Source organism: Daldinia caldariorum (assembly GCF_022478825.1).
Source record: "Daldinia caldariorum strain CBS 122874 unplaced genomic scaffold F4812scaffold_1, whole genome shotgun sequence".
In the NCBI taxonomy this organism is placed as follows: domain Eukaryota; kingdom Fungi; phylum Ascomycota; class Sordariomycetes; order Xylariales; family Hypoxylaceae; genus Daldinia; species Daldinia caldariorum.
Window position 1 is genome coordinate 2,013,097 of NW_025953037.1, and position 16,277 is coordinate 2,029,373.

At 48.0% G+C, this 16,277-nt stretch overlaps 5 protein-coding genes across 5 annotated transcripts; 4 read left to right on the plus strand and 1 right to left on the minus strand.

Annotated features, from left to right (window-relative positions):
* The first annotated feature begins 57 nt into the window (after window positions 1-57).
* On the plus strand, window positions 58-3,430 carry F4812DRAFT_21467 (uncharacterized protein). The gene is made up of 13 exons (XM_047930379.1): window positions 58-321; window positions 376-987; window positions 1,079-1,172; window positions 1,227-1,458; window positions 1,524-1,743; window positions 1,839-1,862; window positions 1,928-1,999; window positions 2,063-2,239; window positions 2,313-2,342; window positions 2,403-2,433; window positions 2,486-2,510; window positions 2,578-2,642; window positions 2,707-3,430. Exons 1-13 carry the CDS (start codon window positions 213-215, stop codon window positions 3,266-3,268), a joined length of 2,253 nt encoding a protein of 750 aa, XP_047795006.1. The 5' UTR covers window positions 58-212; the 3' UTR covers window positions 3,269-3,430.
* A 3,915-nt stretch (window positions 3,431-7,345) lies between these two features.
* F4812DRAFT_21696 (uncharacterized protein) lies at window positions 7,346-9,149 on the minus strand. The gene is made up of 2 exons (XM_047930402.1): window positions 9,013-9,149; window positions 7,346-8,905 (listed from the first exon to the last, which is right to left on the minus strand). The coding sequence occupies exons 1-2, from the start codon at window positions 9,055-9,057 to the stop codon at window positions 7,430-7,432; spliced, it is 1,521 nt and encodes a 506-aa protein (XP_047795007.1). The 5' UTR covers window positions 9,058-9,149; the 3' UTR covers window positions 7,346-7,429.
* Window positions 9,150-9,601: 452 nt separating this feature from the next.
* F4812DRAFT_409921 (uncharacterized protein) lies at window positions 9,602-11,484 on the plus strand. Its single transcript, XM_047932487.1, has one exon. It carries the CDS (start codon window positions 9,783-9,785, stop codon window positions 11,088-11,090), a length of 1,308 nt encoding a protein of 435 aa, XP_047795008.1. The 5' UTR covers window positions 9,602-9,782; the 3' UTR covers window positions 11,091-11,484.
* Window positions 11,485-11,911: 427 nt separating this feature from the next.
* On the plus strand, window positions 11,912-12,950 carry F4812DRAFT_464741 (uncharacterized protein; the record flags this gene model as incomplete). The annotated part of the gene is made up of 3 exons (XM_047938374.1): window positions 11,912-12,065; window positions 12,126-12,441; window positions 12,505-12,950. 3 exons carry the CDS (start codon window positions 11,912-11,914, stop codon window positions 12,689-12,691), a joined length of 657 nt encoding a protein of 218 aa, XP_047795009.1. The 3' UTR covers window positions 12,692-12,950.
* A 1,500-nt stretch (window positions 12,951-14,450) lies between these two features.
* Window positions 14,451-15,906, plus strand: F4812DRAFT_454508 (TauD-domain-containing protein; the record flags this gene model as incomplete). Its single annotated transcript, XM_047936659.1, has 5 exons — window positions 14,451-14,552; window positions 14,619-14,957; window positions 15,069-15,440; window positions 15,504-15,605; window positions 15,703-15,906. 5 exons carry the CDS (start codon window positions 14,451-14,453, stop codon window positions 15,904-15,906), a joined length of 1,119 nt encoding a protein of 372 aa, XP_047795010.1.
* Window positions 15,907-16,277: the final 371 nt, after the last annotated feature.

Below are 16,277 nucleotides of genomic sequence, written 5' to 3' on the forward strand. Positions count from 1 at the left end.
GAGGATGCTTCACCTAAGAATACCGTATTCCTGACCATTTTCTGTCTTATGCGTTCCGCTCAATATGCTCTGGTCCTTAGTGAATCCCGATGCTTGGGTATCTAGGTAGTTAGCACCATAACCTATGGCTGACAGCCATATCTCTCCTCCAAGCTATTCATGGTCCATATCAGCCTCTACGAAACCTCCATTAAGGCATTATAATAAATAGCATGGAGTTGGATAGGACGATTACCCCCTCGGGGAAAGGTCATGACCAATATCATGCGCAGGTAACTAGAAGACGGAAAAATAGGCAGGGGATCATCGAGAACCCTTTAGGTACGACAGTTCTACATTGAAGTGTGTATTACATGCTCTGTTAACCTTTCTTAGCTTACTTGACCGACGAGGAGCTCCAGCACGATGTCTATATATTCTGGATGAATTGTCTGTCGGCAGTAGATCAGGAGGAACTGCTCCGAGCAGCTCGCGTGGCCCAGAATGCTCGCTCATACGACGAAGTCGCTCGGTCTGAGGACCCCACGGCCGGTTACCATCTCCCTGTCCAGCTTAGCGAGGATGAGAAGAAGGCGTTGATAGCAGAGAAGGATGCTCTCTTCTCACAACGAAAGATGTTTACCGTAATCCTCGCTGTATCGCTGGCCGCTTTTCTCCAAGGCTTTGTGCAATCCTCGATCAACGGAGCTTCGCTGTACGCGGCTGAGTTTGGACTTCCTAACGTGACTTCGACGAAGCCGGATTCTACCACTTCTGACGGAGATAGTAGCCCGCAGCTAGACGACTGGAAACTCGGGGCAACTAACGCTTCGCCGTTCTTCTTCGCTGCCCTATTGGGCTGCTGGTTGTCCCTACCCCTTAACGATCTCATCGGCCGGCGGGGCGCCATAGCCGTTGCTGCCTGCCTCATATTTGCTAGTTCCCTAGGTTCTGCATGGTGTTCTACCTGGCAGGCATTGCTATGTGTTCGTATAGTGAACGGTATAGGTGAGTAAATTGTCATTATATGTGCTTTATGGCTCTTACGTTTACTGAAGACACCTTGGATACTGTTAAGCTAACGTCCCTCTTGGGATAGGCATGGGGCTTAAAGCTTGCAGCACACCTATTCTTGCAGCAGAGACTGCAGTTGGCTTCTGGCGAGGAAGCTTCATCCTTGCTTGGCAATTATGGTGAGATAACAGTTGAATGACTATATGGTCATACAAACTAATCTTGGTGGGCAGGGTTGCCTTCGGAATCATGGTTGGCTTCGCGTTCAACCTTATTTTCTATACAGCAAACGATGCCAAACGATCGCTTCAGTTGATCTTGGGCGCGCCCTTTGTTCCAAGTACCTTTCTCATGATAGCGCTTTGGTTCTGTCCTGAAAGCCCTCGATATTATATGCGACAGAGAACTTCTAGTTATGACCCGCAAAAAGCATACAATATCCTGTTGAGACTCCGAAAAACGAAGGTAAGTACCGCCAGACGTCGGTATTACATGTAGGATAGAAAACTAAACTCTATTCACTTAAATAGTTACAGGCTCTCCGAGATACTTATCTGGTCTATAAGTCAATCCAGCTTGAAGAATATTCGGATTCTAATTTAGAGGACTCAACTGACGACGTTCCTCGGGGGTTGGTCACCCGTCTCAAGAGTTATTTGATCCAATACAAAGAGCTGTTCATACAAAGACGGCTAAGGAATGCCCTGATAAGTAGTTCTATAGTCTCTCTGGCTCAACAATTATGCGGGAGTAAGTCCACCAATCCACCGTTGAGACTTTATTTAAGATTGCTTGGTAGTATTAAGCGTGTATAAAGGTTTATACCACTAACAATGTGAGAACAGTGAATATCCTAGCGTTCTATTCAGGTAACGAGCAACATACCTACTTTTCATATACCACGAGATACGTTCTAAATAATCAACGATACTAGGTACTCTATTTAGCGGATTACTGAAAAATAGCAACGACGCTTTCATGCCGATGGTCTACAGTCTAGGAATTGGTACGTTTCATAGCAACCTGTCAATATGCCTACCTATCAACCTATAATCTCATCTATTCTCAGGGGCAGTTAACTTTATTTTCGGTCTGCCGGCAATCAGAACCATAGACACGCTCGGTCGCCGCAAGTGGCTTGTGATGACATTACCCATTATGTGCCTGCTCATGATGGCTGCTGCTCTGTCCACATTGACGGTCGGCCAGAATGCCAGGGTCGGACTGATTGCTTTCTTCATATTCTGTAAGCAAATAAAAAGGAGTCAGGAGTCGGGTTAGGTAAACAAACAAGACAGTTTACTAACGACGGTCGATAGTATTTGCGGCTGTATACTCGCCAGGGATGGGTATGTCATTCCAATGACCAACTATCCACTACTTCTGTTAAAATCCAATTACTTGTCTAGGTCCAATTCCATTCACGCTCGCTTCCGAGAGGTTAGTATACCGTGCTGATGGACTTGTGATGCTTGTATTAATTCTACGATAGCTTCCCATTATCCCATCGCGAAGCTGTATGTAGCACAATCAAATGGTTGTTGATTCCGATAACTACCCCCTACTAAGCTTCAAATTTCCTAGGGCTGCGCATTCGCAATTACCACCAACCTCCTTTTCGCCGGACTCATCCAGATGTTCTTCCCTAGGTACGTTCTTCTCCGAGTTTATCAACCATACCGATTCTACCTAGGTACCTACTTACTCCCCAAGCAACAGCATCTACGCGCGGCTCCACAACGGCGGCTCCCTCGGCCTGTTCTCGGGGCTCAACCTGCTCGCGTTCGTGCTCGTCTTCCTGTTCGTCGAGGAGACGAAGCGCCGCTCGCTCGAGGACCTCGACCTGGTGTTCGCCGTGCGCAAGCGCGATTTCGTCCGCCACCAGGTCGCCAGGTACCTGCCCTGGTTCTTCCGCCGCTACGTCCTCGGCCGCGACGAGGATAAGCCTTCGCTCTACGTCGACTTGATCTGGAACGGGCCGAGGACGACAACGGCGACACATGTGGGGTCACCCGATGGTGATGGCGACGTGGAGATGGCGGAGGGACTGAGGAGAAGAAGCGGAAATGGAGGCGGGGACGGGGACGGGGACGGGGAAAGGGGTATACCTATCGTCAGTGGTTGGAATGGTTTCGCGCCTAGTTCTAACGGGAGTTACGCCGGCGAGGAGAACGTTTCCCCGTCCTTCCTTCGAAGGCCGTCAGCGCTCGTGGTACTACCAGATTACCTCTCGGCTAGGAGTTCGGAAGATTCGAATAATTCGGCGCATAGGTGAAATCGTGACATCCGAGATATGACTATGTTGTATTCGTTTAATTTTCTCTTCGGGAAAGGGGACGTGGAGAGGCGTCTGTTTAAGGAGTCTGTTATTACCTAGGTACCTCCTATTTAAATCTAAGGGAACTTATCAAATAATTTCAATCATCGAATATTCTAGGTCTCTATGCACTTCAACAAATCATGCTACATACGAGTATGTAAAATACACCCGATAGGGTTTCACATCAAACGTAACGAACGCGATACGTTAATGAATAATACCAGTCTTATACTTCATTCATCGGCCTCGACGTTACCCTATTGCTTGCTATCTTGCTACACCCAACTAACATAGTCATAAAATACCCACGGTGCCGCTCGTTCGAAAAGAGCCAACTCACTTCCGTTCCCAATACATACAAATACGCCAAACATCCTAACGCTGAAAGTATGCTATCCATCGCCGATACTCCTGATGCGCATTATGCGAAATACTCCATGTCTTGCATCCAAGTAAACACGCTTGCTTGACCTCTAATCTCTACCTCTACCTCTGTCCAGAGGGTTTCAAAAAAAAAAAAAAAATATCAAAACCGCCCGTCCGTAATGTCGTTAAAAATATCCCGCGTGATGAGGTTTCCTCGCAGGAGCGCCCTCTCCGTGATCTTGCCTCTCTTGACTCCGTTCTCAGGCCGCTGGTATTGGTTCTCTTTCCCATCGGCACCAGCAGCTCCTTTTCCTCCAACGAAGCCTTTCTTTGGTACTTTCCTGGCCGGGGAAGATTGCTGTTTCTTCGGACTCGTAAGATCTATAACACCAGCACCTCCCCCCCCTGATGCCGTAATCTGCGTCCCCGCACCCGCCTCGTTGTCGAAGAAGTGGCTCTCGAGCGCGTCGGCGGGCAAGTCGTACACCCAGCAGCGGGACTCCATGAGGCCTACGAAGCGGCTCAGCATCTCGTGGTCACCGGCGCCCTTGAGGGTGTCGCGGCTGCCGACGACGAGCAGCTTGGATTTGGCGCGGGTGAAGGCGACGTTGATGCGGCGCCAGTCCTTCAGCAAGTCGCCTATGTTGCACCCTTCGTTGCTGCGCACGAGGCTCAGGATCACCACCTCCTTGTCGCGTCCCTGGAACCGATCCGCCGTGTGCAGCTCGATGCTGCTGCCGTGCGCCCGCAGCCCGTGCTTCAGCAGCGAGAGCTGCGACCGGTAGTGCGTCATCACGCCGATCTCGGCCGCCGGGATGCCCGTCGCTAGCAGCGCGTCGACGAGTTGCACTACGATGCGCGCCTCGATGGGGTTGACGATGCGGTTTCCCTTGGCCTCTTCACACGACGAAGGTAGGAAGTCCGTGTTTATGAAGCGGACTCTTGCCTCGGGATCTACAAGGTTGCGGAGCCAGCAGCTGTCATTGGCCCAAGACGTGCAGAACGACCGCGGTGTACCGGGGCACATGATAGTGTCTGCATTATAATGCTTGTGCCGCAAGTTTTCCATGAAAGGCACCTCGAGTTTTCGATGGCGGAGTTCTTCTGTGCCGCATTTGAGGTGACCTTCGTAAATAAGGGTGTTGCTGAGGGTCATGATATCCTCGCACATGCGGTATTGGTGTTCGAGATTCACCACCGAGTCTGGGTGCGTGTCAGAGAGTAATTTGAAGAGACTGACATCTAAACCGCCGATACGAGCTTCTTCGTTCTGAACCAGAGGAGGTAGTTGATTGTGATCTCCCACTAGGACAAATGTACGTGCCATGCGGATTGGTCCCAGGCATATGGGTAGTGTAATCTGGGATGCTTCATCAACAATACAATAGTCAAAAGTCCGTTCGTTAAACACCGGATGATTTACTCCTAAGCAAGTTGTCGCCACGATTGGTGTTTCGTGCCAAGCGCTTCGGATCTCTTCGAAACTAGCCATCGGCTGTCCGGCGAGAATGGTAAAATCCTGCACGTCTGGATGGACTTTTGCTGGCGCGCCGAGTCTAAGAATAGGCATCTTGTCGTTCTTCAGCTTTAATAGGATATTGTCCACGGCCGAATGCGTATAAGAGGTTAGGAGGACGCTTTTTCCTTGACCAACAAGTGCGCGGATGATATGGGCAATCGTAGTGGTTTTACCGGTGCCAGGCATGCCCAAGACAAGTGCATAGTCGTTGGCGCTCATAACCTTCTCAATAGCCCTCTTTTGGTCGATGTTCAGGCTTGCTTGGTCGGCGACCGTGTATTGCGTCGTGGATGCCTTGAATGTCGGTGGAGCGAGGTCGACTACAAGTCGTCGAATTTCTCTTGATCCAAACACGCCATCTGCCATGACTTGAACCAGGTTGTTTCGGACGGTCGCCATGCCGCTGCTGAATTCATCCTTATCAAGCCGATATTTGAGTGGTGCACCTTTCACTTTACCTTGAGATTGAGCAGGCGTCGCCCCTTCGGGTGCCACCTCCATGATGCTGGCAAAAACCTGGTTATCCGATTCATTGAACCCCGGCTGACGCACACGAGCATTGTGGAGTCGTCGGTCGACGGCGACAGAGATCTTTTGCTTCCTCACGGACGTAACGTATCCAATGGCCAAAGCAAAGTGGCCCTGTTCATCAGACACAACGATCGGCTCTCCCACGACAAGCTGAGAATCAAGGAAGGAGAATCCCGGAGCAGGATTTTCCTTGATAAATGTATATCGAAATCGGTTGATTCTCGGGTTGTTGGCATCCTCAAGAGCAGAACCCTCCTCAATGATAACGTTGGCAAAACATCTCCCGAGCTTCTCCCTCTCGGTGCTCACCATGGTCCACAGTTCCCGGCGTAATTTTTGACTCTCTTTCTCTTCCTTTGTTAATAGATCTTCCCATTTCAAGAAAAATTCTTGGTGGTTCGGAGTCAGATGCCGAACGACTTCGTCAAACTTGGCTTTCATTCCACTTGTCTCGTGATCGCCGTTATCTGCAAGTTTGTGGTATATGAAACAAGACACCTTCGCGTAACATTTGTCACATGTGTTAGTGCTTCGTTTCATAGGTGGAAGTTGGACGCTCCGTTCCCGAATATAACATGCGAGCTGATTTCGTTGCATAATCATGTGGCGAAGCTCGTTGCGGATTGTCGGGATTCGAATCGTCTGAGATGTTTCCATATAGTATAGGATACCATAAGCGATCTCGACATCGTAACGATCCGACAATAAGAGATTATAAAGGGACGTCTGCGCTTGGTGGTTACTCGTAGCATTATGACCCGTCTTCACTTCGAAAGGCACGGTTAAGGTACGCCGTTGGGAGCCATCTTTCATAGTTACTTGAACCGTGGCATCGATATTACCTTTTAACCCATACATTGGGGACCACACATGTTCTTCGACATCGAGGAGCTTCGTAATGCACATATTCGCCTTGTCGCCCTTTCGACCTTGTACAACAGCATCGGGCTAGTAAGATCAGTAAAACCATCCTCACTTAAGGTAGACAATATACAAATGGAAAAATTACCTTCGGGAAACGTGTAACAAATGCCGACGCCCAACCCCTTAGCTCCGGCATTTTTGATCTAAGATGTTCGCGGGCATCGTTGAGGGAGACTTTGATCGTGTATAAGTCCTCCACATGTTTTTCTGTTATATTACATATAACACTATCCAGGAACTGCGGTGTCCATTTATTGGACATAAGTGCCTCCTGGAAGATTTCGTGCAGTAAAGTTCCGTACACTAAGGGCGGGGTCTTGTCACTAGAGGCCTTGACGCGATCCTGCAGAACAGCTCGGCGCATGCAAGTAAAGCTATCTGCTACGACCGTGGCTGAGATAAGCTGGTCCGGGTGCAGAATAAGGATGTTCTGTGAGTTATCGATGATACATTGCCCAGTAGGTTCGAACTGGCCAAGTATGTGAACGTAAGACTTCGGGCTGGCAGGAGTATCTACCCAATCCCCTCGAAGATGGACAGTTTTCATGATATTACTTCGATCGACTTGAACGAGGAGAATCTGGAAGTGCTAGGGTTAGTGATATTTCTGGAGTATTACTTACTTCATGATGAAAACCTACCTTTTCTACTGACTCACGTCCGTGGTCATCGACATATTGGCCTTGAAGAACCTTTGTCACTAGGTATCTCTGAATTGTCTTGGGCTTATTGGCTACCTACAAACACTCTTAGCAACCAAATTCAATTCATTCCCACTACCGCCAACGTACAGGTAACGATCCGTCCATCTGCTCAAAAGAGACAGACTGCGTAGCAGCCATTTCAGCAGCGTCAAAATCAAAATCGCCCCCAAAATCATCGCCATAAATATCCTCAGCAAGGTCATCAGATATAGGGATTGGGATTTTCTGCGGCGTAGTAGCACGAGGCTGAGGTGGTGTGTGTGTCTCGTCAATTTGCGTTATCAAGTCTCCGGCGACAGCGAATATGTCGTCGTCGTCCATATCATTAAATTCATCATCATCATCATCATCATCATCAAATGACTCCAACTTTTGGTCGAGTTGTTTCTGATCTTGCCCAGTATCTGCCGGCGGCACCGCTAGTTCTTTTATCGGTTCTCCACAGGATTCGCCTATACTTACACCTAGTTCCATGAGTGCGTCGTCATCGAAATCTTCGTCGTCGTAGTCAGAAGAATTGCCTACTAATGTTTCTTCTGACCCTGAATTTTCCGTTGTTATAGCTTTTAAAGCAAACACCGGAGAGGGTCCTGAAAACGACATTCGTCTGGTGGGTGAACTGGGAATTTGTGTTACTGGCTGAGAAGACTTCTTCTTGTGTAACGGGGACTCAGGTGCATCTTGACAGGCCTGGATCGCTTTGGATCTATTAAGTTCCCCCGTTACGCTTTGCAGCAGGGCGTTAACCATAGACGACTTCGAACTACGACTAGGACTCTCGTCGACATTGATCTCCGCCGGCTTTGCAGCTTCTGTCCGTTCAACCCTTCGACGTTTAGGCCAGTTTTCTCCACAGCTGATAGCCCTTCGTAGCCCACCTTCTCCTGCTACCCTCGACGGTCGGGGTGAAGATGAGACCATGATTTGGGCTAGAGTTGAATTCATTACTCCCAGGGGCGCGACGGTCGCGGATCCATTTTGAGAGAACCTGTCCCACAATTCCAGCGCAGGGTCGGCGTGAGGGGACTTAAGCGCTCGCGACAACTTTTCGACGTTTACAGCTGGGACGCGGTATTTTGAATGAGAGGCAGGTGATGATACGGGCGACGAACTTCGGGCTCGTTTCTTTCCTCTTTTACCTGGCATCACTGGCGATAGCCTTAACCGATGTTGTATATCTTCTTTTGTATCCCAGCCAATCTTTTCATTGGGAGAGCCTTCTTCTTCCTTTTCGGTTTCGGCCGTCCCAATAAGATCGTGCCATGCTAGCCGATTTGAAGGCGGAGTGGTGCTTTCTTTGGGCGCGGGAACGTTAGCTGTCTCCTCAACCTCGACTTTGGAGTTAGTATCAGCATTTAAAGTTGCCTCGGTGCTGACAGTAGATGCGCCAGCCTCGTGATCATCGGGTTTAGTTGGATCCGAACGCTTGAAAGCATTGAGCTTGTTTTTGGTGACTTCGGATATGGGCTGAAGTGGCTTTGAGACTGGATTTCGCGCGGCTCGAGCTACGGTTGAATGGCTCCTTGTTTTACTCCATTGTTGGCGAGTCTATATATAATACTCAGTCAGGTCTTCAGGTCTTTATTAAACGAATTATGTTGGCAATTCAGCGTCGTAGAATTTACACAAAAAAAAAGAAAAAAAAAGAGACATACTTTAGAAGAGGTATTCAGTTCCGAGAAAGATTTGCGAAGGGGCATAGTGGTAATCGTAGTGGTAGTGGTATTATTCTGGTGAATTTATTTGACCATAATTCGTCGTTAACAGATTTTGGTCTAGTTAACAAAGATTCAAGTAGATGATATTTGTGGAGGAATTGGGCGATTGACCAAGAAAAAAAAGATTGAACGTTGGCGGTAAAGAATAAGGTCCTAGCTTCAAGTGCTAAGATCCTTCGTATAGCGAGCTGGAGGGGTGAGAGAAGTTCAATAGCAAAGCAATTCGAATATTGAAATTGAATTGATAAGACGCGTCTTCAAACCGCGTCGCGATTTAAAATTGCTTTGAGTTTTGGTAACACAAGTTAAAAATGTTGCATGTGCTCAGCCAATAAAACGCAACTAGCCACAAAAAGAAACCCTTCCCCACTATGTACCAGCGTATATGAGGTACCTAGGCCGATATCTGTGGCTTACCTGCATAAGTAGTTCAATGACGTTTATGTACGACATCAAGTACATGGCCCAAGCTCCCGACCTTAGGTACATGCATGACTTGATCTACCTAGCTTTCCCTGGTTACCCCACCAAATACAGTTTACCGATGCACTCCATTCCCGATCTTATGATTTCATCTTCACGATTTCCCATTTCCCGTTTCCCATTTCTCAATTCCCAACTTCCAATTTCCCAAAGTTCTCAACTTCCAACTCCCAATTCCCAATTTCAAAATAAATGATTTTTTTCCCTTAGATTTAATTTCTTAAATGTCTGACAACGGCACTGATCACTCCTTCAATGATGGTTCGTCATCAGACCTCACTACCAATCCTCCTTGGCCAAACGTAAGACGGGTTGACCAGGCCCAAATCGAAAAGAAATACTTTCAAGATGGCGCAACTATACATTTTGAACGTTTGCCTGGCCTTCCCTCCTGGACGCGTCTATTCTTTGTGAAGGATACTCTTCGCGTCTTTTACGTCACCAACAAGACCATCCAAGCGTCTAAGCTTTCTCGGCGCCGCTTAGCACCTGAAGAAGTTGACGCTACTAGCGAAGCTGCTGCTCATGCATCCCGATGGCTCGCTCTTATCAATCCTACCTCCTTATTGATAACTGGTGCTATATGCTGGAGGACGAGAAAGACTTTCAAGTTCCCCCTTTATCAGCCGAACCAGACGATATTCAATCCCTATACCTTCCCCTCCAGACGCTTTCCTATTGTTAAAGATTCTTCCGCCGTTTACGCCTGGCATGGAATTCGGTTCTTGTGCTATTTCCCTCTGACCATGATCGTATCTACCGTCTTCTACAGCTCTATTGCGGAAAAGTCCTACGACATACGCATACTCAAGGATCCGCGCATGAAGGCCTGGGTGGAAGATGTCAGAAGGAACCTTGTCAACCAGTCTCGTATGCAGCATGGGAACCAGGGTCCGCAGCAAAATCTTCCAGCGCATCCAGATCCCAATTCTCAGTCTTCCCAGGGGTTTTCTGCTCCCCCATCCCCACATGATAAATATTCCTTCGAGTCGGGAAATCAGGCATCTCGAGAGTATGAACGTGATTCGTTCACAAGTCAGTCAAATAGCAGTTCGAGCGATTCGGATGCAGAAGACAGAAGAAGCTCGTCGGCATCTTCCCCTGAATCATATTGGGGCAAGGGAACCCAGTTCCAAGGCTCGGATTCAGGCTCGCGGCATTCAGACGATGACTCGGACCTTTTCGATGATGCCGACGATGCCTCTCCAGTCCCAGCCGCATTGAGGAGGGCGGAAGCCCAACAAACCCGTAATGCCCAAGCTGGCTCCGCTTGGGACCGTATCAGACAGCAAACCCAATCTGGAAACGCTCAGTGGGCTCGGGGAGATTCATCCGGTGAGGAGAGCGGCTGGGGCCAGCTACGACAAGACAAGACAAAAAACCCCCAGGAGAGACAACCGAGGACAGAGGGCTTCGCGTATACAATGCAAGACGAGGACAAAGAGGGCAAGAACTACGAGCAAGATAAAGCTCAGAAAGAATTCGATGCATTCTTGGAATCGGAGAGACGTGGTGGGTCCCAAAGAAGGTAGGGCAAGGGATTGTAGCTCTGTGGAACGACTATAGATGTATTTGGAACGACTTGGGGGGAGGACAAAAGTTATCAATTTGAATATGTTTCATTCTTCAACGATGGTTCATGGTCCTATGTTATTACTTTTGCTTTGGGCAGCTACGCGATGATTTCGTTGATCGGGTTTCACCCGACTTAAAGATTTCCTTGAAGTGATTATTACAGGTACCTAACCTAATATGTTCAGGGTGGGCAGGTTGTCGAGGCTAGTTGAGGTAGGTGTCTAGGTTTCTAGGTGTCCTAAGAGGTATGCTTTGATTTCAAACTGAACAATCAACAGCTCTATGTTAGGTGAACTATTGGCTTTTTACTTGCCTCTGTTGTGCTTGAATAATCCCATTGAATAATCCATTCATTCACTTGGCTTTTTAGTGAAAGAATATCTAATTGTGTATGACATTGTATTAGAAACCATAGCTTTGTGTCTTTATACTACATACACACTTAAGGTATCAGCGTTAATAGACCGGACCCTTATAAGTTCCCCTAGAGGTTCTCACCATACGAGGGTTAAAGCAAGACTTCATCGCAACAGTGCAGATAGCAAACTCAATTGCATAACGCCTGCTGGCTCGGGTGAAGAAGCCCTTTAGTAGTGCTAAGGGTAATTTTTCACGGAAGATTCAAAGTTCTGTATGCTAAGACGTTTCCATTGAGTCTGCTAACTCCTTGAGTTGATAGCTTTGCGACAACTGTATCTGTCAAATCCTACTCTAGCAGTTATCTAACCTACCCCCTTATACCTAACATTTTCATTTGCATCCCCTAATATATTCCAAGATGTGTCACAAGTGGAGCCTGAAGCTCATGGTCTGCGGGCATATCGACATCGACAACCAAGTACTGTATTGTGCAAACTACAGTCCTCTCTACAGCAGCTGCCTGGTACGGGAACATGGCGCCGACACCGTCAGACCATACACTGAGGGAGACGGTATGTGTCGTAAGTGCTTAGGACGTGAAGAGTTGACCGAGCGATACCGTCGCTTTCTAGGTACAGAGCTCGACCAGAGCGCACGAGCACAGCTCGATATCACGAGAACGTTTCTCTTCTCGTTAGAGTCTGTGGAGACCCCGGATCTTTGCAACATCCAGGACAAGCTGATCTTTGAATACATCCGCACGGGCGTCGTGTTGGATGTGATCCCGATGTTGCAAGAACTCCATTGCGACCTCTCAGAACTTGTCAACCAGGCAAATATCGAGAATTCGAGCGCGTGGGCGGAAGAAATATCCTTCACTCCCATGACCGAATATGAAGTTCCGATGTTGAGACAGACAGGCTCTCCGCAGTGGGGAGAGGCGTTGCAGTGCGGACACGTAGCGCCCACGCCGAGGTGGGAGATCATGTCGTAGTCGCCGGAAATCAAAAGGGTGCCTCATCCCACGCCCGTTCCGCTCTCAGAGCAAAACATCAGCTACAACAGCGGTAACTATATGTCTCCTCCAACCCCGACGTTGGAGCAATGGACCCCAGAGCTGCCGATGAGTGTCATGGGAGACATCGAGTCTTTTTCGGACGAACTAGGTGGTGAACAACAGAGGAAAAAAGAAACTTAAGAAGGATGTATAGGTAGGTCTTTGTTTTTCGCAACATGAGCCTTTTATACTTTTTCTCCCTCTGCGGAGCGTTCCCACTTGCGAAGTCCATCTCACCTTGTTCACGAGGGCATTTCAAACGGCAGCAGGCTTCGTCGATGTGTATCGCTTCGGTTTGGGTTAGGGGCATCAAAAGAGGGGGGAGTAATAGGGAAGTACCTATACTTATTTGATATAACTACAATCTCATTGCGAAGTGATCGTATATTTTGAATTCTAGTCATATTTATAGTTTTTCCTAGTAAGCACTTAGGTATATTTAAAGCAGAAAAAAAATCTTTACGGTTCCTATTTTTAAACACACACAAAAAGAAACCTAAAGCAAGAATGGAGGTATCTCCTAGACAGCTGAGAGGATGAAGCCCCGTTTAACTTTGCGCACTCGATCATCAACTTCTAGAACTAACAAGATGCTTGAGTCTAACATATTCATCGTAAACACCGAGCTTCTCAACTTGCGAACCTACCTCAACTCCAACTGCCTGCTCCCCTCATCTTTCGTATTTTCTCGGTATTCGTTTTGCTCCCGTTGAACATTAGAATCGTAACAAGAAATTACGGGTGATTTGTATTCTTTTTACTTACGTCTGGACTCATTGAGTCTCATATCCCATCGCGGTGCTTATTTTGGTATATACAATATAATTTGACGGCCACGTACCTAATATAACGATACTGAAGCAATTAATTGCGATGAGTACTCTGTTTCTGCAGCGGTCTTGAAAGTGTAAGCCATTGGTAGAGTATCATAACGGAGCACACGCACAGAGTGATTTATCACTGTCCCGGTAAATATCCGCACTCATGATTGCCTGAAGACGTGATTACTCCTGTCTAGGTCCAGGGCGAAGAATGCAATACAAGCCTAGGCGGTCACCTTCAAGTCGATCTTGTTAACGAGCTTCTAACCCATCATAAGAATCAAGCTCTTTGTTTGGGAGATATTGCTATATCACCATCTCTTCTTCACTTCACATCCACCTAAAAGACGGATCGAATCGATGAAGGTTCTCGTACTTCGGGCTCTGCTTGAAATTTCTCTATAAAAGTCTGAGGAGCGGATGCCTAGGTGGAGTGTGCTCGGAGACTGTTGTCTCGATGGCCTCCATCGACGGCGATTTCTCCTGGTTCGAACCACTAAGTCTATCCCTGGAAGAGCCGGCCGTGTTTTGGTGCTTGGCTACTGATTGTCCAAGACCAAAGAGATACTAGCTGTCGCCACAGAGCAAAATATATGTATTCCCAGCAGCCATTTTATCTGTCGCCGATGTCGTCCCCAGTATGGAAAATCGTCATTTTGGTCTCACTTGCATGATTGCCCTAGCCTGTGCTACTGCAACCCATTTTTCGATTTCCGTATACTCCCCCAGTAGTGGGTTATAGTAGCTATCAATGGTAACATCCCCACGACATGTGACGAAACCTTAAAAAATGACAGACGGCCAAAGCTATTTCAAAGGCAGCTCGATGGAGGGTAGTAGATTTGGCTTGGCTTGGCTGGACTTGACGTGCTCACTAAGGTACCTGTTGGAGATACATCCATCGTCGGAATCGCATCATATGGGGAAATGATGAGGAATATGCGGGGGTCAAACCTAGTATCAGATAACGCGGTCGAGGCCAACGTCAGATCAAGATCCCTATATATAATTGACGCGTTGGCCTTCATATGAGTGGAGAGAATTGTACAAGTTATCCAAACTAACGAATTGTATCGACAATGGCGCCCTCAGTCGCAGAAGTATTGCCCAGCGCATCCGAGTTAAAGGGGAAGGCGGAGCAGAAGCTCAGCAAGGCTTATGACACGGCGCAACATTCCTCAGTAAGAGACCAGATTCTGTAATAACATAACAAAATATATATATCTGTGCTAATTCTTGTTAAAAAGTACAAATACGCCAGCTATCTGCCCGTGTACGACGAATCAACGACATTCCCACCGACAGAGCCCTTCGAGTTCGTCGACCGGGGCCTCCTCGCGGACAAAGCCAAGCCTCACCTCCTCGGGCTCAAGGACCCGCACGTAGTCGTGACCAAGCTGACGCCCCGCGTCGGCACGGAGATATCCGGCCTGCAGCTCTCGGAGCTGACGGACGAGCAGAAGAACGAGCTGGCCCTGCTGGTCGCCGAGCGGGGCGTCGTCGTGTTCCGCGGCCAGAACTTCAAGGACATCGGGGTCCAGAAGCAGAAGGAGTTCGGCCAGTACTTTGGGCGTCTGCATGTTCATGTACGTGATATTTTTTTTATCCACTTTTCCTTTGGGAGTTATTATACCTAGCGGTAGGTAAATATTGGTTAATAGCTAAGATAGGAGGTACCTAACATTTGAATACAATAGCCCGTCGGAGCTCATGTCGACGGCGCCATCGAGTTCCACAATATTTATCTCGGTCCGGATAACCTGTACAGAGCGCAGCGCCGTCTCGAGCGCTTGACGACTACCGGGTACCACTCGGACGTATCATATGAGCACCAGCCCCCTGGGATCACGCTTCTCACTTTACTCGCGGTTCCTGCTACGGGAGGTGATACCGCGTGGACGTCTCAGGTCGCGGCTTACGAGAGGCTTTCGGAGCCGATCAAGACACTGCTAGAGGGATTACGAGCTGAGCACAGCGGGTTCCCCCAGGCTGAAGGCGCTCGTCGGGATGGAAAGTTTGTCCGTCGCGAACCTGTCAAATCGGACCACCCTATCGTGAGGGTGCACCCAGTAAGTACCAAGTCCTTGACCCTTTCTTGTAGCCAATTACCTATGTCTAATCTCGTTTTCCAGGTCACTGGACAGAAAGCGCTTTTCGTGAACCCGGGATTCACGAAGAAGATCATAGGATTGAAGGCAGAGGAGTCCGATGCCATTCTGCAATTGCTCTTCAAGGTTCGTGCTTCCTAACCTAGGTACCTACCTAGGTACCTAACCTTCCCAATGTTAACTTCGAATTGAACATCATCTAACTCTGTGAGCACTCATATAGCATATCTCCCAGAGTGCGGACATCCAAGTTCGCGTGAAGTGGGACGATCAGACCGTGTCGCTCTGGGACAACAGAGTTACAGCGCACACTGCTATCTCCGACTACGATGTACATAACGAGGAGGAAGGCCTGCGTCATGGATTCCGCATTACTACCCTCGCAGAACGCCCGGTGGGGGTCAACGGGCTAGAGACAGTTTGGTAAAACTCATGCCGTAACCTGGGAAATTTTGAATTTATGCATTAGTTATGGGATTGGTAATATCATCTTAGTGTGGGAAGGTAGTTTATTATCAAACGTGAGGGCTTTTCTACGGTCTTAGCATTTATAGCCAAGCTGAATAGACAAGAGACTCACGGTACTAATGGATGAAATATCATGTAAGGGTACCTAATATACCAGGTACCTATATATGGTAAAATCCCACTGTAAATGCGACTCGTCAAGCTTTTGCCCTTTTAAAATTTCGATAGAAATTGCATGTAGGTACCTAGAGGTACTTAATCTACCCGCGATGTGACTATCGTAGTGATTGATAGGTTTATTCGAGTATCGAGCTGTTTCTGTGAATGTCT

Excerpts from the sequence above, each read along its gene's own strand:
- F4812DRAFT_21467 (XM_047930379.1), top strand. The coding sequence starts at position 213 with ATGGAGTTGGATAGGACGATTACCCCCTCGGGGAAAGGTCATGACCAA. Across the intron at positions 1,863-1,927 it reads TATCCTAGCGTTCTATTCAG|GTACTCTATTTAGCGGATTA; the intron begins GTAACGAGCAAC and ends CAACGATACTAG. Across the intron at positions 2,343-2,402 it reads TGTATACTCGCCAGGGATGG|GTCCAATTCCATTCACGCTC; the intron begins GTATGTCATTCC and ends TTACTTGTCTAG.
- F4812DRAFT_409921 (XM_047932487.1), top strand. The coding sequence starts at position 9,783 with ATGTCTGACAACGGCACTGATCACTCCTTCAATGATGGTTCGTCATCA.
- F4812DRAFT_21696 (XM_047930402.1), bottom strand. The coding sequence starts at position 9,057 with ATGCCCCTTCGCAAATCTTTCTCGGAACTGAATACCTCTTCTAAA. Across the intron at positions 8,906-9,012 it reads AACTGAATACCTCTTCTAAA|ACTCGCCAACAATGGAGTAA; the intron begins GTATGTCTCTTT and ends TATTATATATAG.